At 51.9% G+C, this 26,258-nt stretch overlaps 1 protein-coding gene across 1 annotated transcript in view; it reads right to left on the bottom strand.

Moving 5' to 3' along the window:
* Positions 1–26,258, bottom strand: part of NEURL1 (neuralized E3 ubiquitin protein ligase 1) — a 79,580-nt gene that overhangs the window by 3,026 nt on the left and 50,296 nt on the right. Inside the window, exons 2-4 of the mRNA XM_029244627.1 lie at positions 16,640–16,881; positions 15,878–16,199; positions 3,156–3,845 (exon numbers count right to left, since the gene is read on the bottom strand). Of these exons, the coding sequence (XP_029100460.1) occupies positions 3,156–3,845; positions 15,878–16,199; positions 16,640–16,881 (1,254 nt within the window). The remainder of the gene's footprint in view (positions 1–3,155; positions 3,846–15,877; positions 16,200–16,639; positions 16,882–26,258) is intronic.

Genomic DNA, 26,258 nt, shown 5'->3' with positions numbered 1-26,258 from the left:
CCTCCACCCTTCCCCGTGCTTCCCTCACCTTCAAGGTTTCCCATGCCAGAGAACAAAGTTGCCTTCCTCCCACCTAGCATGGCCCTTCAAGCCCTGGCCTCACCATCCTAGTCAGAGCCCCGTGCTATCACCCCCCTTCTCCTCTGCATTGACACCTTTGAAATACTCCACACCATCTCCCACACTTGACCTGCCCAACCTTCTTTCCTTCCTTTCTTCCCTCACTTTCCTCTTCCCTTCCATCCCTCCCTGCCTCCTCCCTTCAACAAGTCCTTGCTGACAGCCTACCAGGTACCAGACACTGTGTATATATAAAACTGGGAATGAGGCAGACAGAGCCTTTGCCTTCAAAGAGCTAACTGTCCAGGGAGCCTCTTGGGGCTATCCTCAACCCCCTCCTCTGGACAGCCTTGACCCCACCCCACCCCCGACAACCACGTATCTCTATCTAGCACTGACCAGCCACACACGCCATGCACGGAAATAAAAAACCACAGAGGATAGGAAATTATTTGTTCTTTGCCCAGGAACGTAACTTTGTTTCCCTACTTAAACCTTGAGCTACCTGAAAGCAGGAAGTCTGATTCACCTGTAAGTCTCCCACAGGCTCTAACATAATGCCCTACACATAAATAAGTGCCCAGTGAGATATTTTTTATTACTAGCTATTCATTCTAATTCACTTAATAGTCACTGTTTCTAAGAATATTCATTAGCTGTCCATAGGATTTCTCTTATTATTTATTGTTAACAGGTTTCAAGTTAATTATCATCCCCTTTCAGAAATTCATAACTCCTATTTGCTTTTCTTGCTTTATTACACTGGTTAGCATTTTCGGAACAATACTATAAGGCATCTCTATCATATTTCTGACTTTAATAAGAATATTTCTAATGTTTCGCCATTAAGCATGAAATTGACTGTAGTTTTAGAGTGAAGGAAGTATCTTTTCATTCTTACTTCACTTAGGCCTTCAACAAAGCAAAGCATTCCTCTATAAGGTAAATAATTATCCTTCACACATTGTTACTGATTTGTTTTTCCTTTAAAGTCAGTCAGGATCCCCTAACACCAATTTGTTAGTTGAGATGCCCCATTCTCCAAACAGCTCAGGAGCACTCTGTTTAGCATATATTAAATTCTGAATGGTTATTCTTCAACACCCACCTTGACCTACTTCCCTTCGGGGACATTTAAGTCCTGGGTTGTTTCTGTTTGTTTGTTTTTAAGCTTCTCCTTTGCTCCAGTCTAGTAAGCTTCTTTGGGCAACAGAAGCTTCACTGGAAAGCTACTTATCTATTATTAGATGGTGCTGAGGCAAGAGAGTACCTTGCCATTATGTTACTTCCTTCATCTGAGGAACGGTGTCTCCTGGTGAATGTAGCCAAATATCTGTGTACCTCAACCTGATTTTTTTTTCTGCACCCCAGTCCCATTTGTTTTTATTCCATCCTGAATTTTCACCCCAATTTCTTTCCTTACTGATTGATGGCTTTTCATCTAGCCTGATTTCTTTTCACCTCCTTCCTGACTTATCTTCCCTCAATCCTAACTTCTTAGCACCCCAGCCCCATTTCTTTTCATTCCTTTTTAAATTTATTTTACACTCCATCTTCATTTGGTCTCTTTCCAGAGGAGGAAGTCTCCACTGATTTTATCTGATTTCACAAAACTCTCACACACGCTCACAATCACCAACAGCATTACCTACACAAACATGCATACATTTAGTTACTCACGTGTGCCTAGACACAGTATGCCAATCTTACAGCGTAAACTCAGGCTCACTCACATACACACAATTACCTTGTCTATGAAGCCTCTTGGGGTGAGGTCTAGGTCAGGGGCTATGAGACCCAGGGGTCTCCAAATGTGTCTAAGCAAACTTGCTAAGGAAAAAGAAAATTCAGATGCCCAGGACCCAATCTGAGATCTACAGAATCAAAACCTCTGGAGGGGGGATTCAAGAACCTGCACTGTAGTGGGTTCTCCGAGGGAGTCTCGTGCTGCTGCAGAGCAGACCAGCACTTGGAAAGCATGAACACCTGCTCACTCTGCGGTAACAGGTTCCTGAAGATACACGTAAAAAAAAAAGATTTCTGGTCAAATGAGCTTGGAAAAGCTGGACACCATAACCACCACCACCCTCTCCTAAAGGTTCACATTGTATATTAAAGGCTCTGAGAAGGTCTACAGTAAAGAATCGCTTTTTTTTTTTTTTTTTTTTTGCCATACACGGGCCTCTCACTGTTGTGGCCCCTCCCGTTGCGGAGCACAGGCTCCGGATGCGCAGGCTCAGCGGCCATGGCTCACGGGCCCAGCCGCTCCGCGGCATGTGGGATCTTCCCGGACCGGGGCACGAACCCGTGTCCCCTGCATCGGCAGGCGGACTCTCAACCACTGCGCCACCAGGGAAGCCCAAGAATCGCCTTCTTTTTAAAAACTCAGTATTTCCCAAATATTTTGGACCCAAGGACCCGTTTTCAATGGACACCTACCCTGCAGAACACTCTGGGAAACATGGCTTACACAAGTCCGCATCACCCAGTCCATTCAAACTCTGTCCATTCAAACCCACGAAGGCCCAGACATCTGCAACTCCCTTTCCTCCAAGGCCCTCTGCTCGGGGATTCCCCACAGACCCCCAATCTAGGCACCACCCTGCAGAGATACCTGGCTACTGACATACCAACCTCTTTTCCTTATTTAGACACACAACCACCCTTAGAGGCAGAGACCTTTATTACCATTTTAGGAGAAATGGAAACTGAACCTCAAAAAGTTCGCTGCTGGTGGAAACCATTTTCTTTTTCCCCATTTTTAAATGGCCACTGGGCAATGTGTAAGAGAACTGTTTACGTATCTGTGGGAATGTGGGTGAATCAGATTCTGAGCGTGAAACTCAATGTTCCCCGCTTTTCTCCCCCTCTCCAGGGTTTATCTGGTGAGATCTGAGAACTATGGACTAGATAACTGAGTCCCACCCAGAACTCATCTTCGGTGTCTGTGACTCCCTGACTAGACCCCATGAAGGGCGGTGTGGGCGCTCTTTCCCCCACCCAGACACGCCCCTCCTCCAGGGAAGGCTGGGTCTGGAGGCGCCAGCCTCCGGGTGCACCTGGGGGGAGGCGGGCACGTGGCCGGGGGCACTCACCGAGGATGCGGATCTGCGTGATGGCCCCGTGCAGGCCGAAGAGCATCCACAGCGGCTGCGAGGCGTCCACGCACAGCTGCATGCCCGCCGCGGAGCCATTGTGGCTGAGGTGCAGCTCACCGTCGGGGTTGACCACCAGGCCCAGGATGTCGCCGCTGTGCAGGGGCCCGGGCACGCGGCCCATGGCCCAGAACTCCTTACGGTCCACCAGTGCCTCGGGGCTGAAAGGCAGGTCGGCTGGCCGCAGCGTGCCGGGGTCGCACGTGGTGACGCCGAAGGAGAGCGCGCCAGGCCGTGCGCCGCCCGAACGCGTGACCTTGACGAAGATGGTCTCGGCCACGCGCACGGGCCGGCTGGTGAAGACGAGCGCGCGCTCGTCGCGCCCGTGCTCCAGGCGCGCCACCGTCTGCTCGTCCAGGATGCGGACGTGTGCGCCGGCACGCAGCGCGTGGAAGCGCAGGTCGCCGTCGAGCTGCGCCGGCAGAGCGTGGCTGTGCTGGGAGTTGAGCGAGTTCTGCGGGATGGGGCAGCCAGCGGCCGGCGCGGTCTCGTCGCCGTCGGCGCCCGGCACGTTGAGGTCGCACAGGCTCACGGAGAGGCGCGCTTCCTCGGCCTCACGTCGCAGCGACGGCCGCCGCAGGGCGGTGAAAGAGCGCGGCCGCACGCAGTCCGGTAGCACCAGCTCGCTGTCTGCGGAGAGAGGGAGACAGGGTGACCATCACGCGGGCCACAGCGCCCAGTCCCCATCGCCTGCGCACCTCCTCCCACTGGTCTTTAAAGCGCCCAGCAGTAAGACGCACCGCGTTTCTAATGGCACAGAAAATGCTAGGACATAACGTTGTGCAGGACTTCTAACTACGTATTTGTTTAAGCAAAGGATCAAGGCCGGCAGGAAGGACACCAAAACTAAAAACATGATTACTTCTAAATAGTATGCTTATTAAAATTGGATTTTTTTTCTAACTCCTGGGGCCCTCCCTTTTTATCCCAGCAGCCAGAAGAGCACCCGGCACTTAGGAGGCAGCAGTAAATAATATTTGTTGGATGCATGTTGACATCCTACCCATCTGGGAGGCCAGAGAGAACCCCCCCTCTCTAGAACGCCTCTCTGCACAAATGGCAGAGAGACGTTCTTACCCCAGCAATTACCTTGTGAAGTTACTGGCACGGAAGGACATTGAGGCTGAGAAGTTAAGTGAATTTATCCAAGCTATCCTTTCAAAACTGACAACTGGAAATCAAACCCTCTCTCTTTTTACTCATACAAGTAATACAGACTGTATTTTGTAGAAAAGACAGTTCATCGAAAAGAAAAAGTAATCTGTCAGCCCACCATCCATAGGAAAATACTATTAATATTTGGATGTATGAGTTTCCAGCCTTTTTTCAATATATTTTAGTTATTTCTTTTTTTAAAACAAAAATTGAATCATGCTATATAAATGCCAGTAGTTTTAAACTAACTCTAAATCTCTTTGAAAATGTGGCAACTTTTATCTATCTTCTCAGAAAAATGCACGTTCTCCCTAAATTCCGTGGATAATTTCAGGGCATCGACTCCAGGCGAAGAACTCTGCTATACAAATTTTCTTTTCAAAACTAGCTTTTCCATTTACTGTGTCCTGAATACCTTTCTACACTAATAACCATGTTTTTGATACCATACTTTTTAAATGGCTGGTTTTCTCTGCTTCATGGAGTACTACAATTTGTAATAAAAGTCATCAGTTGCAATGAATTACCCCTGCATTTCATCCTTAAAGCATCCCATGAAGTTGTTTCCATTGTACAGATAAAGCTCGGAGATGTTATGTGACAGCCACGAAGTGGCAGATCCAGGATTAAAGCAAGATCTGTCCAACTCCCAATGCCACATTCTCCACTTTCGGGCCCTCCTCGTTTACTGAACCCTTTCTGTGGGAGTCCCTAAATTTGGCTAGTACCACCGCAGCTCACATCATGGGCCAACCCCTTCTCAGGAGGCTTTTCTCTGAGCCTCCCCCAGGGAGAATCTGTGCTTTCTCTCCAGGAACTGAGTGAGGGCTGCTGGAGTGCTTGGTGTGAGAGTAAAGCTTGGGGGACTGGACTGGTAGGGGCCTCAGAGGCCAGAACTCAGCTCCAGCTGAATCTAGAGACGCTCTCTAAAGCCTCTCTCTCTTTGTTCTCCCCCAGCTCCCCTGCCCTTTCCAGGAACAGTGTTGTTTGGACCCCAGCAAGGAGAGGGTGCTGGGCCAGCCCTCCCCCCAAGGCTCCTGCTTCTCTGGAGAAGCCTCTTGGGGCCTGGCTGGTCAGGATTCCCAGCATCGTGTTTGGCAAGGAGGAGGGAGCCGACCGGAAAATGTGATTATTCCAGGGAATTGACTCTGTGACAGTAATGGTGCAGAGAAGCTGGGGGCCTGCGGAGAGGCAGAGGCGAGGAAGGCAAGACATTGGAGACAATAGTGGGGGGCTGAGGAGGGCTGTGGGCTGACCTGGACCCCAGGAAACAGCCCCAGCTCCCCTACCCCTTAGGGATTCCAGTCAGCGGCCCTTGAGGAGTCCAGAGGGTTGGGGACAGAGGAGAAGGGATGGGGAAACAGGGTGAGGAGGAAACAAGTGGCTCAGAAATGCCCAGCCGGGCCTATGAGAACAAGGCCGTCATGGGGGCCCCCCCCCACACACACCCCACACTCCTCTCTCCAGCCCACCCCACACGCTCAGGACAATCAGGCCAGAGCCCATGGAGCTGGGCAGACGCTCAGAACAGATTCCTGAATGGGGCTGGAATGTGAGCTCTCTCCTGTTCTCTGCCCCTTCAGGAGTCCTCTTCTGCTTGGATATACCCACTACCTCCCAGCAGTGCCACTGCTGAGCTACTCTGTCTTTAGGAAAATGTTTCCTACTGTTAAACTGAAATCTACCTCCCTGTATTTTTTTTTTTGAACTCTTAAAAAAGTCATTTTATTGATCCTTTACCATACAAAATTTATTCAAATTACACCCATTTGAAGTGGTAAGATCACAGCTAGAAAACAGGTTACCCTGTAACAAATTTACAAAATCTACCATAAAAGCTTTTTTTTTTTTTTTTTTACATTATATTACATATTATCTTTTTTAAACTAGCATACACACAAAACTTAACTGATGGGTAGTTTGCCTACTCCCAATTTTGGGAGAAATACTTCCTTTTGACAAAATCACATACCCAATAGGAAAAGAAATTCCCACAACTGCCAACTGCCACCCAACTCACTCTTCAAGGCATCTTCCTTCAAATCCCCCCTCTCATACACACAAGGTGTCAATGCTGAAGCTTTAAATACTGCAATTGAATTTACAGATCTACACTTACAAAAACCAACACAAGAACCGCCACCACGACAACAAACACAAACAAAATCACTCTTAGAAAATTACAAACCAGCTAGAAAATATTCTGGCGGTGTTTACAAGTGACTTGCTATTTTTATACAAAATTGCTAGATAATGAAAATGAGTAGCCTGCGTATCAACCTAAATAAAATGATCACTCCACACAAATCTGTACGCATAAACACACACCTATCATGTGTTGCTCTTTATACAGTTTACTTTCTAGGGCTCACTCAGTCATAACCCCCCTGTATTTATACCTACTACCCCTGGGGCTGCCTCTCAGCCCCACACTGAGGACCGCTTTCCTCAGGGAATACTCAGATTCCCCACACACCTTCCCACCTCTTAGACAATGAACACAACCAGACTCAGTATTCCAGGTGTGCCCTTCTAATAATGCAACCTAAAAGTATTTTAGGTTTTTTGGTTAACAAAATCCATATACTGGTAGGCAAGACAGGAGCATAGTTAAGTGCAAGGACTCTGAAGTCATCAGCTTGGGTTCAAATCCTAGCTCTGCCATTTCCTGGCCGTATGACCTTGGGCAAATAGCTTAACCCCTCTGGGACTCTCTTCTTCAGCAGTGAAATCAGCATTTACTTATTGGTATAAAATATGGACTCTAATACTCCCCTTGGAAGGGATGCTGAGAAGACGAGGTACCTAGGGCACCTAGTAGAGTACCTGGCACATAATAATCACGAGGTTAATATGAGCCATTGTTATTGTTTTCATGCTACATGGTTCAGAAGAATATGCATGGGCTTTGGGTTTAAATGTCTGATCCAGCACTTGGCTGGTGGCCTGTGGGTAAGCAACTGTCCTCCAGCCCCCGATCACTCACCATGAGAACAGGGGTACACTAATACCTGCTTTGCGATGTTGTCGCAGGGATCAGAGGTAGATTGAGAAGCCCCTGGCACCTGGATACCTGATAACTTCAGTTATTACCATTTGCTCAGGTTGAGTTTATCAACCAAAGTCAGGTCCACCTGCACTCAGACAACTAACTTTTTGAACCTAGGACTTCCCATCAGTCATGACAAGCACCCAGGACAGAATCATTGAATGACATTACTGACTAAAGACCAGGAAGGAGAAGCTACAAATGGTGATCAGAGACGAGAGAAGAGGAAGAAGGAGAAACAGTGGGCAAAGAGAGAGAGAGGGGAAGGGGTAGGAAAGAGATCCTTTTGGCCTTTGTTGAAATATCACAGGAGTTAGGAGAGGAGGTCCTGGAGATGCTGGGAAACAGCTGAAAATGGAATCTCTGGGGCCAGTGCCCAGCCCAAGTATGTCTTCTCTCCCATCCCCTCCACCCCTCGGGGTCAGGAGCAGCTGCAGGCCACCAGCAAGCTCCAAAATAACCATCCCATCAGTGTGCCTGGCTGCGTGGGGCCCTGAAATAGATGAAACCTGAGATGGAGGAACTGGTCAGAGCGCCCTCCGCAGAGGGGACAGCAAAGGTCACAACACCTTGATGTGAGTTCACATCAACCTGGAGGTCAGGGAAGGGTCCGGGCCCCCGAAGCCAGGGGAGAACAACCATGGGCTGAACCTCAGCCCAGGACTGCGCCCTGGGGTACAGCTTGGAAAACCCAGAGGGCCAGCCTGTGGCCCCCAAGCAGTGGGGTGGCCCCACGTTTGAAGCAACAAGTTATTTAATCCGTGCCTGGGACACACAGCTGCCCACTTGGAGGTGTTTATGATAGGGGAGGGGCGGCACAGGGCCACGGGAGAAGCTGCAAAGCTGGCTCCCCTCTTGTGTCCCATCTTTCAGGAGAGAACTTGTCAGTCTTCAGCTCCTGCCTAATCTGGTGCCTGGCACTGGCTCTGCAGGTCCCCTGGGCCCAGGCAGAAAGAGCCAGGCCCTGCAAAGGGCAGGGAGGCCTGGGCCAGGGTTTCCTCCCCTCAGGGTGGCACTCAGGGCACCCACTCATTGACCCCCTATGTGCCCAGCCCTGGGCAGGGGTTAAAGAGAGGGAGAGCCAGGACCTGGGCCCTGGGGAGCCAGTAGCCCTTGGGAGATTTGAAGCTTGGAGGCATGAAAATATTTGAGTACAATTTTGTTACAAAATTCTTAGTGTCTCAGGTAAGACAGGACCTCAGAGGAGAATGAGGAAATCTGTTTATCTCTGCCAAGTTCTCACCCAGCCTTGGCTAGAATGCCCCTGGGGACAAGAAGCTCACCACTTCTCAAGGCCATCTATCCTCTACTTTGACTCGCTCTGAAACAGAAGTTCTTAGCCTCAGCTGGACAGCATTATCCTAAAAGGGAGATTTATCCTAAAGAAGAGAAGGCTCAGAGGGGGCCCCAAGGAGTGGGTACAGGACACTTGGAACCATGCAAGGAAAGTTTTTCTAACAGTCACAGTTGTTCAGAGACGGCATCTCAGGAAAAACAAGATTTGACCCAGGCCCTGAAGGACAAGAGGGTCTGGATTGACAGAAGTGAGAGCCACTCGGGTGGGAAAACTGCATTAGCAAATGCCTGGGGAGAACAGTCTGAGCAAAACCAGTGGAGAGAAAGGAAAGGAGTGGAGGAAGACGCGCCAGGCGGAAGGCACCAGGGCCAGCTCCCACCCAGAGACCCACTCAGCCCCCCACACGTTGCCGGCCAGTGCGGGGTAACCAAGGCAGGGCCTGGGAACTGGAGCAGAGGCTCCTTTGAAGCAGGGCCTGCCGTCAGCCCAAGTCTTGTTTGTTTAGATTCGCACATCCGCAGCGCTGGATAATCTTTAACCACGGGTCAGCCTGCAGCCGCCCAGCCGGCTGGCAGATCTCTGCCGGCCCCTGTTTGGAAGGCGCGCCAACCCAGTTACTGTGTCCATAAACATCCTCCTGCCGGTCTGCAGCTGGCACGGAGCAGGAGGAGGAGCCAGGAGGACGGGTACATGGCTTGGATGGGCGAGGGGTTTCTCCACCCTTCTGGGCAGTGCCCTGAGCCCACACCACCTCCACACTCTCCATGTAAACCCAACCACGGGAAAGCTAGGGGAAACAAACACACTTTCTGAGGCTCGCGGAGGGAAGGGCAGAATGTCCCAGAATCACTCAGAGTCATAGACTCTTAGGTTTATAGAATCTTCAAGCCACAGGATCTTAGATGTATAGATTCTCAGAATCATCTGGTCTGGTGGTTCTCAAACTTTTTTTTCAAGCAGTGGAATCATTCATCCAATGGAACGGAAAACTGCTTAAAGTCTAAGAGGTGGCCACAGAGCCCTGCCACTCAGCTGCCTCAGAGATGTCTCTGTGGAATCCCAGTGCTCCAAGGAACCCAGCTGGAGAACCACAGATCTTGTTCCAAGAAACAGTTTAGATCGCGTGGTTTGACTTTCATCCAGACACAGGGACTTGGTTTTAAGGCCCCCTCTTCCAATGAGACGACTGGCAGGGGACTGTCTATTTTGGTGGTGTTTCTAGATATTCCTTTTTAACCAAAAAAGACAGCCCTTCCCATTTGTATAAACACTTTTACATATGTGAGCCTCACAGAATATCTGTGAGGTACATGGTGCATGTATAATTATGTCCAAGTAACAGACAAGGCGGTTGAGGCACAGAGACGCTGAGAGACTTGCCCGAAGCTAGTGAATGGCCAAGTGGAGTCGATTCAGTCAGGTCTCCTGCTTCTGAAATGACAGCTTTGCCCCCAATACTACAAGGCCCCAGCTCCTCCCCTACACACACCCCACTCTGGGCCACCGGCTCTCTCCAAGGTCCCCAGAACTATATCTTGGGCCAAAGAGATACTAGATGGAAACACATAAAATTGCCATTTCTGGACATTACAAAGAGTCAAATATTGGCATCTATATATGGTTACACTTTATATATATTCATTCTGGTAGAAAACTAGAGCACACTGTGAACAACAGAATCAAACAAAGCCCTCAAGAGCCTTCAGGGAACTACAGGGCAGGCAGACCTACCCTCACCACTGAAACAGGACGCTGGTCACCCACTGCCCCTCTTCGACTCTGCCGGGGCCCTGGTGGCCTACCTGTGCCCAACACATATGGCTGACCCCTGATGCCTGGAGCTCTCACAAGCTCTATTCTGGAAGACATAAGGGGGCCAAAATCCCCACCCCTGAGGGGGTATCTAGACATAATAGGGAGACCAGAGAGACTCATATTTAGAGAAGCTGGGAATTAATGTAGCCCACACTTCTGGGCTCAAGTCCCAGCTCCACCAAGCTGTGTGACCATGGACAAGTTATCAGATCTCTCTGAGCCTCTGTTTCCTTATCTGCAAAATAGGTACAGTAATAACTTTCTTTATAATACAGACAAAGAGGATTGCTACTGTATTCTTAACAGAGGACAATATATGATGCAGAGCTTCTGATACTGCTTAGACGCCCACTTGCTTCAGGAAGAGGAAGGGTCACGAAGAACACAGTAAGTCAGGGAAGGCTCCCTAGTAGAGGGGAGGGTTTGGTACTGGGCCTTGACATAACTGGCAGAATTTGAGGTGAGCAAAAAAGAAGCACCTGGAAGAGTCTCTGAAGCAGAAAGAACAGCAAGATTTTTTTTTTTTTAAACTAAGAAGAAATGAAGGGCTTCCCTGGTGGCACAGTGGTTAAGAATCCACCTGCCCATGCAGGGGACACGGGTTCGAGCCCTGGTCTGGGAAGATCCCACATGCTGCAGAGCAACTAAGCCTGTGAGCCACAACTCCTGAGCCTGCGCTCTAGAGCCCACATGCCACAGCTACTGAGCCTGCGCTCTAGAGCCCGCGAACCACAACTACTGAAGCCCGCGCGCCTAGAGCCCGTGCTCCGCAACAAGAGAAGCCACCGCAATGAGAAGCCCACGCACCGCAACGAAGAGTAGCCCCCGCTCGCCGCAACTAGAGAAAGCCTGCGCACAGCAATGAAGACCCAACGCAGCCAAAAATAAATAAATAAATAAAATTTTAAAAAGAAAGAAATGTAAACCATCAAAAAGGAAGAAATCGCTATCAGCATGCTCGGCTCGTTCTCCATCCCAAGAGCTTGGCTCAGGCTCCTGAAGCCAATATTTGCCTCTCAGCCCCTGGCAGCCACAGCTGAAGGTAAATATTGGTTTAGCCTGGGAAGCGGAAGCCCCAGATGGCAGTGTGGCCCTCAGCCGGCCGGGATGCCTCACGCTCTGTACCGCAAGCTGAGGCACGCCCGGGACAGAGACCTGACCCCAAGCCTTATCTACGGAGAGGCCCAGGCCTCTCAATGCTGAGCAGCCAGGCTGGCCCACCACCCCAGCGACTGGTGCAGCAGCAGCCTGGCCCCCAGAAAGCTACCCTGAGGGTCTCTGTACATCCTTCTCCTCAGTAGGCAGGTGGGTTCTTTTACCAAGACCTAGGGTGACACCATGAGTCCTTGGGAACCCCCCTAATGGCCTCCCAACACCCTCCTGGGCTCAGCCACAGACATCTTGATGTGGCAGTAAGTCTTCTCACCTGACCTTGTGCCCACGTCAGCTGCGAGGTCTGAATCCCAGGCCCAGCCTGGCTTCTGACTAGTTGGGAGAACTTGGGTAGGCCCCTCCCCATCTCTGGGCCACATTTCCTCTTACTGAAAAACTTGACAGCAAGAAGCTGCTGGAAACTTTCTACTCTCTTGGCTCTCTCCTCTGTGATGCATGACATACCCACACCGGCACACACCAGCTCTCTGCTAGTCATCCACTACCTTCCCACTTCATCCCATCCCCTGAAGGATCTGCTCCCCGACTGACCGCCAATTCCCCACCTCTGTGCCAATGCACACCCCTCCTGTCTGGCCTAAATTGTTCCTCCTCAACCAGTCCATTCTTTTCACCTCCCCTGGTTTCTGACTTGAAACTCGTCTCCTACAGGAAGTCCTTCTGGATTGCTCCCCAGCTGCACCACCACCCCACCCCCCCCGGTTTTATTCTTCAGCCACACTTTTTTGCAGTATTGGATTCTGGTCACCTCAGAGCAGTCATATGGCATGTCCCCCAGTATAAACACTCTTTAAGGAGAGGGGCCGGGTTTCCAATTCTAGTGTCTCCTCCGACCCCTGCACAGCACCTAGGCTGTGGTGGGCACAGCGGGGTGCGTAGGAACACCCTACAAATGGATTCCTGGCTCACCAGCTTTCTGCCAGGATCCACAGCTGCTCTTCCTGAACCAACACTTCTGAGAGGAGGAGGGAGACCTTGAAAACTGGGATAGGAACTTATCTCTCCAAGTACTAATCACCGCATAAAACTTGTATTTATTTAGTTGCTGGCAGGTCCTTCTTCCTGGAGGTAGGAAGCTGTTATTCTTGGAGATACCAGCCTGGGCTTGGGCCAGGGTGCCCGGAGGGAAGAGGGTGATCTGCTGTGAACTCCAGCGTAACAGGGAGCCTGGAAGGCCTGAAGCAGGTCTGCCGGGGCCATGGCACGGGCATCGGGGGGCCTAGGTGATGGTTAGGGCAGTGGGGGGTGGGGATGGGGACCCCACCTGGAGGTGTCAATCAGGGAGAGACATCAGCCCCTACCTCCACTCTGTGGCGGGAAGACAGCCAATCTGTCCATGGCCTGACTTGTGGACCTACTATGTGCCAGGGAGCCCAGGATGTCTCTAGGCTGAGGAGCTTGGAGGGCTTTGGCCACAGGTTCCAGGTGGAGGCAAGAGGGGAGGGGGCAGGCCTCTGGCAGGTAATCTCTAAAGATGAGCCACGGTTTTGGGGCACAATCACCCCAGGAAAGACAGGCCCATCCTCAGAGCCCCCAAGACAGAGAGTGACTTCTTCAGAGGAGAAACTCAGCTGAGGAGCAAGAAGAGGGAAAGCAGAGGAGCCGGCGGGATCTGGGTGGAGGGAGAGAGAGGCCCAGAAAGACACAGGTGCAGTGACGTGGCAGGTAAGGAGAGAGGGGGAGATGAGAAGTGGGGAGGAGAGGGAGGGAAATAGACCCTGAGACTATACAGGGCAGCAGGTGTGTCCCGGGGGCAGGGGCACGGAATGAGAGCATAGAGCAGCAGGCCCACCTCCGAAGATAACTTGGGTGCGTCTCTCCTTTCTTCACAAAAAAAATCAATTTAGGAAGAGCAAATCGAGGAGCTATTTTAATCTGCTAATTCATTTTAGGGGCCATAATCAGTGTTTTAAAATGCCCAGGGATTATGGTGATTTACAGCTGTGACGGGAATCAGCTGGGGCCTTGGCCTTATTGGGTATACAGAGAGGAGGCTGACAGGAAATCCAAATGCAACTGAAAATACTGCGTGAAAACCCATTTATAGTCAAAGAGGCTGGGCCAGGTCAGTGCCTGGGCTCTGCCCCAGGGTGGGGCCCTTCAAGATTACTCTCCAGGCCCCTCCCTCAGCCCCTGAGATTTGGAAGCCCCATCTCACCCAGTATGTCCCCTTCATCCTCACCCCCATCCCAACCCTCCTGGAACTTACAGGCCCAGCCTAAGCCTCCTCCACCAAGAAGCCTTCCTAGACTCCATCCTCCCACACTGACTTCAGCCTCCTCTGACTTCCTGCTTAAACCCACCGCGGCTGCTGGTGGTGGGGGAGCCGGATGGGGAGGGGGCAGGTAATGCGAAAGGTACTACTTTTGGCATCAGAACACCCAGTTCAAGTCCCAGCTCTGCCACACCCATACATGGACAGGACAGGCCTTCCATGGGCCTCAATTTTCTCCGACAAATGGGGATAATAATCACTCCCTCCAGGGCCAGCTGCTGAGAGGTGAAATGAGATAACTGGATGGAAACCATCTTGGCAAATGGATGAGATCCTATGACCACAGTGTTCAGCGATTAACTGTTGTCTCTTGGGTTATGCCCTGATTGTTCTGGAGTGTTTGCTTTGTCTCCCAGTGAGCCTGAGGCTGTCTGTGAGTGGGGCTGGGTCTACCTCGGCCACGCCCCCAACCCTTTCCTTCATCGAACGTCCATCCCACCACTCTCCCCTACCCACACTGCAAATATTCCTCAGGGTCCTGTACACACCAGGCACAAGATTCCACCCTGGAGAGGAAACTAGCTGGGTAAGACATGGACCCCTCCTTCACACAGAAAGACTTCTAACGATTACTCATTTCTTTGTTTTTACTTTCACAGTCTTTTTTCTTTTTAACTATCTTTTTACTCAAATAAAAGTGTTCTGAAAAAAAAGAGCTTCACTGTTTCTAGGCTCTGAAGTCAGAAAGGACAAAAAGAAAAAACGTTTTTCCACCACCTCCATGGCAGTTTTCTCTGCAGGGATGTGGGGCAGGGATGGGAGATGGGAAGAGCAAACATTGGCTTGAGCATCGACTTGGTACCGAGGACTATGCTGGGCACTTTACTCATAGCCTCTTTAGTTGGATTTAATTTTCCTACCAACCCATTTTACAGATGGAAAATCTGAGGTTCATCCAGGATCCTCCTGGAGACACAGCCAATTTGCCCATGGGTTGACCTGTACCCAGTCTACGTGTGCTCATGCACATGCGCACACACTTGCCTACACATGCTCAAGTGCGGCAAAGTGGGATTCCTGGACTGGGAGTCAGGTGACCTGGGTTCCAGCCCCACCTCAGCCACCAACTCGCTGTGAGACCCAAGGAAGTCTGAGACTCTGAGGCCCCTTCCAGCCCTGGCATTTTAGGGTCTGTGTGTGCCCTTGCCAGGAAGCCTGGTACTTTAGCAGCCCTAGAATACTTTCTAATGTCCCTCCTCCTCACCTCCCACAGGATGTCTGCCCTCTCACTCCCCTGTAGTAGCCTTACTCACACTGGGGGCCCAGAAGCAGCCAGAAGAGTCTTAGCCCCGCTCGTGCCTTCTGCTATCCCCTCCTACCCCTCTCACCCATATCCCTGCAAAAAGGACTAAGGTGGGGTTGGACCTCCTGGAAGGCTGCAGAGCCCAGGGGCCAGGGCTCACCTGGGGCTGAGCCTTGCAGCGCCTCCTAGGGCCAACGACAACTTCCCTGAGCTTGCGGCTCACCTCCACGGGCCCAGTGAGGGAGTCTGCCTCCCAGGGTTGCTACGAGAACGGCAATAACACAGTGCCTGGCACACAGTAAGAGCTCTGTAAACTACAGTTATTATGATTAATATTCATTACTTCCTGGGGCTGAGGGGGTCTTTGAGGCTGCCATACGTGATCATGAAGGTCGCACACGGCTCAAAGGCACAACCTGAGGGACCACAGAGGGCAGAAATCTCGCCAGGCTCCACTTGCCACAGCTGTGGGCCTGGAAGAAGGGATGCTCTGCAGTTCACATCAAGGCTCCCAGAGCTGTCCCAGTGCCCAGTCAGCCCCAGGGCTGCTACCAGTGGGGGAGGGAGCCCCATGCCTGATAGAACCAAGTCAAGTCAGACCACGGCACCAGAATTGTGCCCTGCACCTAAGGGGCCAGAGGGAGAGGGCACTCACCAAGTAGCTGGACGCCCCGCGTGAGGCCATAGACGTCCACCAGGGCCCAGAGCGGGTCGGCTGTGCGGACCCCATTGAAAAAGAGCATGGCGGCCGAGTCGTTGATGCGGTAGAAAACACGGCCCTTCTTGTCCACCCAGAAGGCGATGATGTTGCCCTCGTTGGCAAACTCCTCGGGCAGCGCCTTGGCCCAGAAGCCGCTCTGGGACACCAGGTCGGGGCAGGCGTACTTGGGCAGTGAGTCAGGGTGGATACGGGACGGGTCCTTGCTCGTGAAGCCTAGCCGCAGCGCCCCGCTCCAGCAGCACTGCTTCTTGGTGATCTGGGCGGCAGGGGGTTGGCCTCAGACACACCATCAGTGAGCCCAAGGGGAAGGGGCTGTGCCCTTCTCTGCAGTCCACCCCCAGACAGACTCCTATGGGGAGTCACACCGCCCAGCTCACCCGCTATTTGGGCCCCTCTCCCTCCCCCAGGAGCCCCACCAGTCGAGTGAGAAGTAGTTCTCACCTCCCACCATCATCTCCCGTCACCTCCCCATGACCACTCCCCTCTCCCGTTCCTTCTCCGTCATGCAGGGAAGGTTGAGAAAGGAGTAAGGAGGAGGAGAGAGAAAGAGGAGGGATGAAGAAGGGTAGAAGTGCGGTAGGGAGGAAAGAGAAGGGGCAGGGGGTAATGATGGCCGTTAGCAGAAGGCAGTGCCTGGCAGGAACGTCCAGAGGCCCCGGGGGGACACAGTGACGGGAACAGGGAGGGAGGCCCCACCTTCAGCCTGACTTGCTCATAGATGAGGACCGGGCGGTTACTGAAGGTGATGGCATTGCAGAAGCTGGCCTGCCTCTTGACGGCCTTGTGGCTGAGGTCCATGAGGATCTGGGAGCCCTTGGTATGTGGGTGGAAGAGCAGTGGCGTGGCCGGGAGCCCCCCACCGGGCAGCACCGGTGGGCAGTACTTCTGCTTGTGGTGGCATCGGTGAGAGGTGACAGGGAAGGGGCCCCCGATGGAGTCTGCAAAGGAACAAGCCACAGCGTCAGAGAATTTGACAGCCCAAGAGCTGGACCAGGGTCCCCTAGGGAAGGGCAGAGGGCTGGGGCATAAGCAGAAGTCACCACTGCCCAGGATTTCCACCATCTTTGCCCCTTAGCACCACTGCCACTTTTTGCCACCTTCCTTCTCCTGCTACCATCTACTGCTATTTCCCATTTCACCACCTACCACCGTTTATTACCCACCACCATCCACTCCCACCCTTCACCCGTCTCCCCCCACCATCTGCCCCCACCCTTCACTCATCACCTCCCACCACCATCCGCCCCACCCTTCACCTGTCACCTCCCACCACCACCATCTGCCCCCATCTGTGACAGACCACCCCCAACTACCACCTACTGCTCCTCACCAGTATTTACCACCATTTACTTCCCGCCCTCTAGCATTGTGACAAGCCACCATTTACAACCAACATCCAACACCATTCACTGTCACTCACTACCACCACCATGTATTTTACTCAACAAATATTCATTATGTATCTACTGAATACCAAGCCCTGTCCTAGGCACTGAAGATAAGGCATGAAACATACATGGATCCTGTCCTCAAGCAGCCAACAGTCCAGGAAGGGAGATAAGATAGGGACAGAAGCTGCAATACAAACGGCAGACAGTAATATGCACCAAAAGGTAGGTCACTTCCCAGGAAGGCCTCCTGGAGGAGGGGAGGAGGAGAAGGCTCTGGAGCTGGACTGACAAGGCTGAACACTTGACCATAGCGCTGGCACTGGAGACCAGAAAGGTGGGTGAGGCAGCCTCTGCAGCGTCAGCCCCAGGAGCATGCCCATCTCCTCCCTCCTCCCTCCTCCCTCCTCCCTCCTCCCTCCTCCCTCCTCCCTCCTCCCTCCTCCCCAGGCTGCCTTCCTGCTTTACACTGCCCACGCCCACAACATCTTGAACACAGGCAGGCCTTTTCACCCAGGCTTCCTAGGAACTCGGATCTGCTTCAAGAACCCCTAGCCAGGGAGGCACTGTGCTTTCTTCCATAAGCAGGGCTTGGTTCATAAGGCACTTTACAAACATGTGAGGTTGGCATCTAGGAGACAGGGCAGAGAGAGGAAAGAACATGGGATGTGGTGCCAGGTGGCTTGTGTCTGTCACTAACTGGCCATGTGACCTTGGGGAAGTCACTTCCCCTCTCTGGCACAATAAGTGGCCTCCACTCTGTGACTCTAAGCCATGTATCAGCAGCATTGGTAGCATTAATGCACAGCCTTGGCAGCTGGGGGGGTTCATTTCTTCCCCAAGATCAGTGTCTCATCCATCAGGAAGGGCAGCTCCTGCCCATCCGGTCATCTTGAGAAGAGACACAGAGGATGGGGAAGATGGGGTGGGGACGTAGAAAACCGCAGAATGTGACTGAGGCCATCTGGGATGTTTCAAATTTTGGTCCCTCCAAGACAAGAATTTAATAATACAGAAAGCCTGGTGAGCCCAGAGGCCTTCCCCACCCTAAAGAGAGGGGAGGGGTTTCAAGGAAGGGGATGAAAGACAGGCAGAGAGGAGAGAAGGAGGGGAGAATCCCAGGAGGTGGGAAGGCCAGACTTTGGTCCAGTATTTGCACTGGTTTGCAACACTTTGCATCTTTGCTTCCTCCTTCCCAAAGGGCCCCAGACACCAGCATCCACAGTCCAGAGCCAGCCAGATACCCTGAGCATCAGCCTCCTGGCCTCTCTGGAGTTGCTTCCTGCATGCCAGGCCCACGAGTTGAGGGTGGCACAAGGCGGGGCTCACCTTGCTCTCACGAAGGAACCAAGAATGGTGCTCAAGGGCTTTGAAAGCCACCCAGCAGTGAAGGCTGGAATTGCTCAGAGGAGACCCAGACAGTCTGGGAAGGCCACCCGAAGAAGCTGAATGACCCCTGAATAGCACAGAGCAGGGGAGGTCATCCCATGGAAGAGGACAGTTGAGGTGAGAGCAACGTGTGGCACTGGATATAGGTGCCCCACCTAGAAGAGGTACCCACTGGGCTCAGGCCAGTCTCAGAAAGAGCTTACCTCTTGCTTTCAAAAAATACCATTGGTGAGAGGTAACATCATACACTATTTAGGGCTGTGTACATACGCAGAAATGAAAGCATAAAAGAAGAAATACCTGCTGGGTGAATGGATAACAAATGTGGTTCGTCTATACAACGGAATACTACTCAGCAGTGAAAAAGGAAAGAACTACTGACAGCAGCAGCAACACGGATGAATTACAAAGTCATCACGCCGAGCGAAGCCAGTTTTAAAAAAATGCAGACACAGTCCACAGAGCAACTGCAGGGCTTCCACCCCTTTTAAAACCCTTCCTCTCCTTCCACTCTGTCCCACTGGTGCCAATTCTATAAAACAGAAGCTAAGCTAGAGTGATAATAAGCAGACTGGTGGACCTGGGGGTGGTAGGGGCAGGAGGGAATACGTGGGGTGAGAGGTGACAGATGTGTTCACCATCTTGATTGTGGTGATGGCTTCATTGTCATGTGCGTATGTCAAAACCTACCCAGTCATACACCTTAGACACCTGTGGTTTAGTGCGTGTCAATTATATTCCAATAAAGCAGCTTTTAAACTTGCTGAGCCTGGCAGCTGATAAGAGCCTCTCCTACGGGGCCCCCGCTGCAGCCTCCGCTCAGGACCCATGGACGAACTGCAGGGCCTCAGCTTCCTTCAAAACACTTCCTCTCCTTCCCGCCTATCCCAGTTGGGATCCCGGAGCCCTGGATAGAGATCCAGGAAACACTGGTTCAGGACAAATATGGTGAAGACACCCAGGGACCAGAGACCCAGGCCCTGGAAGGACCATTCCCCAGGGCCTCCCACCCACAGGGAGGGCACTGCGTGGGCGAGGGCAGCACAGGCCCAGCCTCCCTGGCTGACAGCCGAACAGATAGAGAATGGGAATGGGGGAACCTTGGTCCCTGGGGGTACAGTGTGCACCCAGACAAGTGACCTCAGAAAAAGGCACGCTCACAGGTACCCACATACACCTGTGAGCACGTGAGGGCAACCCAGAACCTAGGAGACAGAGGAGGGAAGGAGACTTATTCCTGCCCTTACCCATTAGACCAGGAATCGCACATTTACACGTGTAGTGCGTGCACACACATGTACTCATATACACATGGATGCACAAGGGAGTACACACAGAACACACATCTACTACATACGGGCCATACATCTAATAATAATGGCAGCCATTCATCAAGGGCTAACACGTGCCAGGCTTTGAACTGAGAGTTTTACATATACTTACTGGTTTCACCCTCACAGCAAACTGATGAGGTAGGAGGGACAGTATAAGCCCATTTACCTGACGATGAATCAGCCTCAGAGAGATTGAGCGGCTTGCCCAAGGTCACACAGCCAGCAGGATGGGGCTTTCGGAGCCAAACCCAGGCAATCTGACTGCAGGGCCAGGGTCTTAGCTATTCAGCATTAACAGCCAAGAAAGCATGGGTTTGGATACACTTTCTAAATATGGTCATAACTGATAAAACATGAAAAACATGTTCAGCCGTGTCCCACACAGGGGGATACCTGGCATTCTATTATGTTGCCTCCACACTACAGGTGTGTATGCCGCCAGACAAGGAACTGCAAACCGTGTTTTCATACACAGCCCTCATCCATCACTGATAGGATGCAGAATGGTGCAGCCAACGTGGAAAAGGGCTTGGCAGCTTCTTATAAGTTAAACACCTACCGTATGACCTAGCAATCACGCTCGTGGGCACTTACCCAAGAGAAATGAAGACATCTGTACAATGACCTGTACGCAAATGGACAGCAACTTTATTCAAAATAACCCAAACTGGAAACAACTCAAATGCCCTCCAACTGACGAATGGATAAATAAAACACGGTACATCCACACGATCAATACTACTCTGCAATAAATGAACAGAGCTACGACACAACAAGAAGGAACCTCAAAAGCATGTTAAGTGAAGGAAGCCAGACTCAAAAGGCTACATACAGTCTGATTGCATTTGTGTGACAGTCTGGAAAAGGCAGAAGTGCAGACACAGAAAGATCAGTGGGTATCGGAGTTTGGGGAAGAGGAAAGCAACACAAAGATGTTTTTATGGCGACAGAAATGTTCTATACCGCAATGGTGGTAGTGGTTATACAAATTATACATTTATCAAAACTCACCAAAATATACACTTGAAAAGGGTGAATGTTAGTGTCCATAAATTATACCTCAAAAGCAGCAACAATGACTAACAAACCAGGTCTTTATGAAGATGAGATGAAAGCGGGGCTGGAATCTCTGACCCACAGCCCCCAGCATCCCACCACAGGCAGATCCTAGGATTGGCCCATCTGACGGGAGACCCCAAAGCCTGGTCGGGGCTGCCACTCTCAGCCTTAAGTTCCCTCCACTCCAGTGAAGTGGCTGTGCTGTTCCCTGTCCCCTGTGGGTCTGAAGAGAGCACTCTGGCAGCTGCAAAGCAGCTTCACTGATTCCTGGGCCTGCTACGTCCTGTGCTGGCCTCTTCCTGCCCACAGAGACCAGTGTGGTCTCTGCCCACTGAACCACCTCTGTGGGAGCGACGTGAAAACCCTTTCTGACTTGCTGGGCATCTCCTGCCCACGGACCACGGTCACTTGCTGCTCACCAGGCCCCCGTTGAATTCCTGACCGTAACCCGCCAGCCCCACCATGTTCCCAGGCCCCAGTGGAGTCCGAGCACCCCACATCCAACCTGCCAATCCCACCTCTGAAATAAACATCCCTGGGCCCCGCACCCTCCTGTCCTCCCCACTGCCGTGGCCCTAGCCCAGTCTTCATCACTCCTCTTTGAACAAGGGCCAGGGCCGCCATGTACAGCCACGTAGGCTCTGCCCTACATGCCTCCAGGGGGCGCCATTCTCTTGGGCTACTATAAGAAATACAACCTTCACAGGTATCCAACGTGGCAGCCCTGACCAGGGTGATCACCCCCTCCCGAACCCCTGCTGTCCCTGCTTCTGCTACCTCCCTCCTCCATCTCAGCTGGTATTATGATCCTGGGTGAGGAAGGAGAGAAAGCAAAATGAGAATTAATCCTGAGCACAGCTCTGATGCCAAGGGCCAGAGGGACAGCTGGGGGCAGGGCTCCCTCCCTATACTTTAACATACACTGTGACCCCTTAAAATCCCCATTCTATGGATGAATGAGCTGCAATTCAGACTGGTTAACCAACTTGCCTGAGGTCACACAGCAATTAAGTGGCAGAGCTGGGACCTGAACCCTGATCTTCCAAAGCCACATCCAGGGTCCTTTGCCCTACTCAGAAGCTAACACTAGAGCTCATTTTCCCCAGGAGCCCAAGATGGCAGGCATAGTGGGGAAAGGCTGTGTGGAGGAGCTGTTGGCCCGTCCCAGCCAGGGGAGCAGCCACAGCAAAGGGCCTGAAGACGCTGGGCCTGTGAGCTGCACAACTGCCCTCCCAGTGGCCAGCGGTCCTGGGTGGAGCCCCAATCGCGCCATCTGCTCCCAGCAGAGCTCCCAGGGAGGCTCCCCTTAGTGACAGGTTTACAGGCGTTTCGGGAGCCACAGCGGCAGCACCCCGCCAGGTGCGGCTGCTGCTGACACACTGGAAGCTCCCCCACCCCACCCCGGCAGCCCATTCCTCCTGGGCATTTATGAGCTGCCAGACACAAGCCTGGCCAGCCCTCCGGGTGACCCTCAGCCAGCTCCGGACCACATTCCTGCCTCTCGGTGGGGTCCCAGGCAGAGATGCCAAGATACAATGTAGCCTCCGGAGTGACCTTCCTAATGCCCCCGCCCACACTCTGCCCCAGAACCAGCCTGGCAGAGCCCTGGGTGCCCAGGCTCTGTTGAGCTGGGCTGCCAAGGAGAGAGGGAGGGAGCAATGACAGTTGACAATAACCAACCTCTGTGTGGCTGAACAGGCAGTGTCTTCATTACACCCCCAATGACACAGGTCCTCAGAAGTGAAGTTACTCACCAAGGTCACCCAGCCAGAGTAAAGAGCCCAGATGTGAACCCAGGCCTGCTGCCTCCAAACCCAACTCTGAGACCCCATTTTTCTCATCTGTAAAATAGGGACCATGGCAGACCTTCCTGGTATTCTTGCAAGAATTAAAGAGCTGCTGTATTTAAAACGAATCTAGTAAGTAGCTGCTATAATAATAGTTATTAATGATTCTATTATTAATAATAGTTGCTAATAATTATATTATTGTTGTTGCAATTGACATCAATCTGTACTCTCCTACACCTTTGCTCAAGCTATTTCCCCTGCCCTGCATATCTTCTCTCCCTGCCCCACCCACACCTCTCCAAATCCCACCCATCTTTCAAGGCCCAGCTGGATCCCACTATGTTCAGGATCCCACTATGTTCTGAGCCTGTGGACCTGAATACCAGTGCTGACACGATCATTTGCATCTCCAATGAGGGAGGCTTACCTCACTTTCTGGACAGTACAAGATAGGGCAAAGAGCACGAGCCCTGGAGGCAGGAGACCGTGGTTTCAAAACCTGGCCATGCCACAGACTTGCTGTGTGACTCTGGGCAAGGTGCTTCACCTCTCTGGACCTTAATTTTTTCTTTGTAAAAAGCAGGGTCATCATAGCTGCCCTGCCCACCTCTCCAGGCCATTGTGAGAACCCAGTGAGTTCACAGGTGTGAAAGAATGTTTCGGACTTTAACACCTGATTCCAACATAAGGTCTTAATATTTCTTATAAAAGCAACAACCACCACCACAGGAAATGATCTGTTCATTTACGCTCAGTGGGAGGCCAGACCCGTCTATTTTAATTTATCCCAAACGCCCTAATCCCAGATTGCCAGGGTGGTCCTGACTTGGGGCTAGTTTACACACAGTCACTGAACAGGGCTCCCTCTGGGGGAAAAGCTTAGGAGATGCGGGAGAGCAGGTGGGGGAGGGCCCTGAGTGAGATGAAAGTAAAACTACACAGATGTGAATTTCTCTGGGTTCCCCCTCAAGGGGCCCACCTCCCTCACCTGCCTCTAGCCTCAAGGGCTGGCCCAAGCCCCTTTCTCTGCTGGGAACCATTCCTTCCTCCTTCCCACCTATAAACCTGCCTTTCTCTCACTCTTCCTTCAGACCTTGATTTTAAAGCCCCCTTTCTCCCAGAAGTCTCTCTGATCCCCAGACCAAGTCCAAGGATCCCATATGCCCCTAAGAGAGCATCCATCACCCAAGCAGCCTTTCTCAACTCTGGATCCTCCACAGAATTAAGCCCAAATGCCTTGAAGCACCCACTATATGTAATGCACTGACTTGTCTTCTTCACACCCAGAATGGTTCTGGGCATGTGCCATCCTTGGTAGAGGTCGAGTCACTCAGACCATTTTCTGTGCTCTGTGGTGCAGCTCTCTGGCTAGGAAAGGCTTCAGGGTTATTTGCTTGTCTCCCTGATGGGCTGTGAGCCTCCCGAGGGCAGAGACCATTGTGTTTTTTTTTTTTTTTTACTGCTGTTTCCCCAGGGCCTAGCTCAGAGCACACAGCAGGTGCTCAATAAAAGCCATTGACTGAACTGCTACTGTTCAGTTTTTTAATCCACTGATAACTGGCAAGTGTCCAAGGAGCACCTACTTGGTGCCTTGCCCTTTCTGGTGTCCTGTGGAGAAATTAGAGAAAGAGGGGACCAAAGGGACAGCTTCCTTCACTGCCCAGCACCAAGATTCCACACTCCATGTCTGACTACAGCCCTGCCTGCTCCAGAACCTTCCAGCACTCCCCACTTGCCTGCAGGAAGAAGGAGAAAAATCACGAGGGTTTTTTTTCCTATATCAGACACGTGATTCCTTTCTTGTACAACCTTGTCTCATTCTCCCAAGCCCTGAAAGTTAGGGATCTGTGGGAAGCAGCCTCGAAGATGCCCCAGTGATCCCCACCTCCACCTCCTAGCAGTCCCCTGTAATCCTGTAAGCCCATTTGTAATCTTCTCCCCTTGGGTGTGGAGTGGACCTAGAAACTAGCTTCTAACAGCTGAAGTAATAGGACGGGACTCCCAAGACTGGGTTATAAAAAACCTTTGGCCTGGGCTTCCCTGGTGGCACAATGGTTAAGAATCCTCCTGCCAATGCAGGGGACATGGGTTCGATCCCTGGTCCAGGAAGATCCCACATGCCATGGAGCAACTAAGCCCGTGCACCACAACTACTGAGCCTGAGCTCTAGAGCCCGCGAGCCACAACTACTGAGCCCACGTGCCACAACTAGTGAAGCCCACGCGCCTAGAGCCCGTGCTTCACAACAAGAGAAGCCACGACAATGAGAAGCCCACACACTGTGACGAAGAGTAGCCCCAGCTCGCCGCAACTAGAGAAAGCCCGTGCACAGCAGTGAAGACCCAACACAAACAAAAATAAATAAAATTAGTTAATTAATTAAAAAAAAAAAAAACCCTTTGGCCTCTCTCTTGGTTACTTTCTCTTACCTCTCTCGGGTGGCTCCCTCTGGGGAAGCCAGCCATGTAAGGTAGCCCTGTGGAGAGGCCCACGTGGGAGGGACCGGGGACCACCAGTCACCGTGTGAGTGAGCCTGGATGTGGCTCCGCCTCCAGGCAAGCCTTCAGATGAGCCTGCAGCCCCAGCCAACAGCTTGACCGTAACTTCACAAGGGACATTAAGCTGGAGGCACCTAACTAAACCGTGTCAAGATTCCTGACCCACAGAAAATGTGAGATAATTAAATGTTTGTTTGCTGTTTTAAGCCACTAACTTTTGGGGTATTTTGTTATGCAGCAGTACAGACCACTTAGCTCCATCCTATAGATAAGGACACAGAGGCTCTGAGAGGTAATACTTTGCCCAGGGTCACACAGTAAGTGGTGGATCTGGGCTCTGAACTCAGATCTGTCTGGCTGTGCAGCCATCCTCACTGGGCCACAGCTAGCTGGCCAGCATGCTCGGTCCCCTCTGCCCTACATGAACGCTCCACTCCACCCTGGTCAGTTTCTCCATGACCTCTGCAGCCCCCATGAACATGCCTTTGTCATTGAGGGTTAGGGGCCACGTTAGCACCCAGTCATCTGCCCCAGAGAGCTCGGCTACGCGTACAGCAGGTCCTGCTGGTCCCTGGAAGACCGAATGAATCCACAGTGACGAGGTGGGCAAAGGAGAGTGGCAGGGAGTGGGCAGGAGGGGCACCCTCACGGCCAAGTTAATCTCCACATGGAGCCTCCTGCTCTCATTCACTCCACGGCATCCCAGGCTCTGACGTTTCCAGCAACCAGATGTGCATAGAGGTGCGTCTCCCAATATCTTCACTTCAGAGAGGGGACCAGCCCTCCTCCTACTCCTCCCCTATCCCACCCCAAGATTCCAGAAGGGGATTCCAGATGATAACCATTCTGAGTTCGCC

The sequence above is a fragment of the Monodon monoceros genome, unplaced genomic scaffold, assembly GCF_005190385.1.
Source record: "Monodon monoceros isolate NGI ecotype Baffin Bay Population unplaced genomic scaffold, NGI_Narwhal_1 Super_Scaffold_4, whole genome shotgun sequence".
Lineage (NCBI taxonomy): Eukaryota > Metazoa > Chordata > Mammalia > Artiodactyla > Monodontidae > Monodon > Monodon monoceros.
This window is presented reverse-complemented; position numbering and strand designations above follow the sequence as displayed.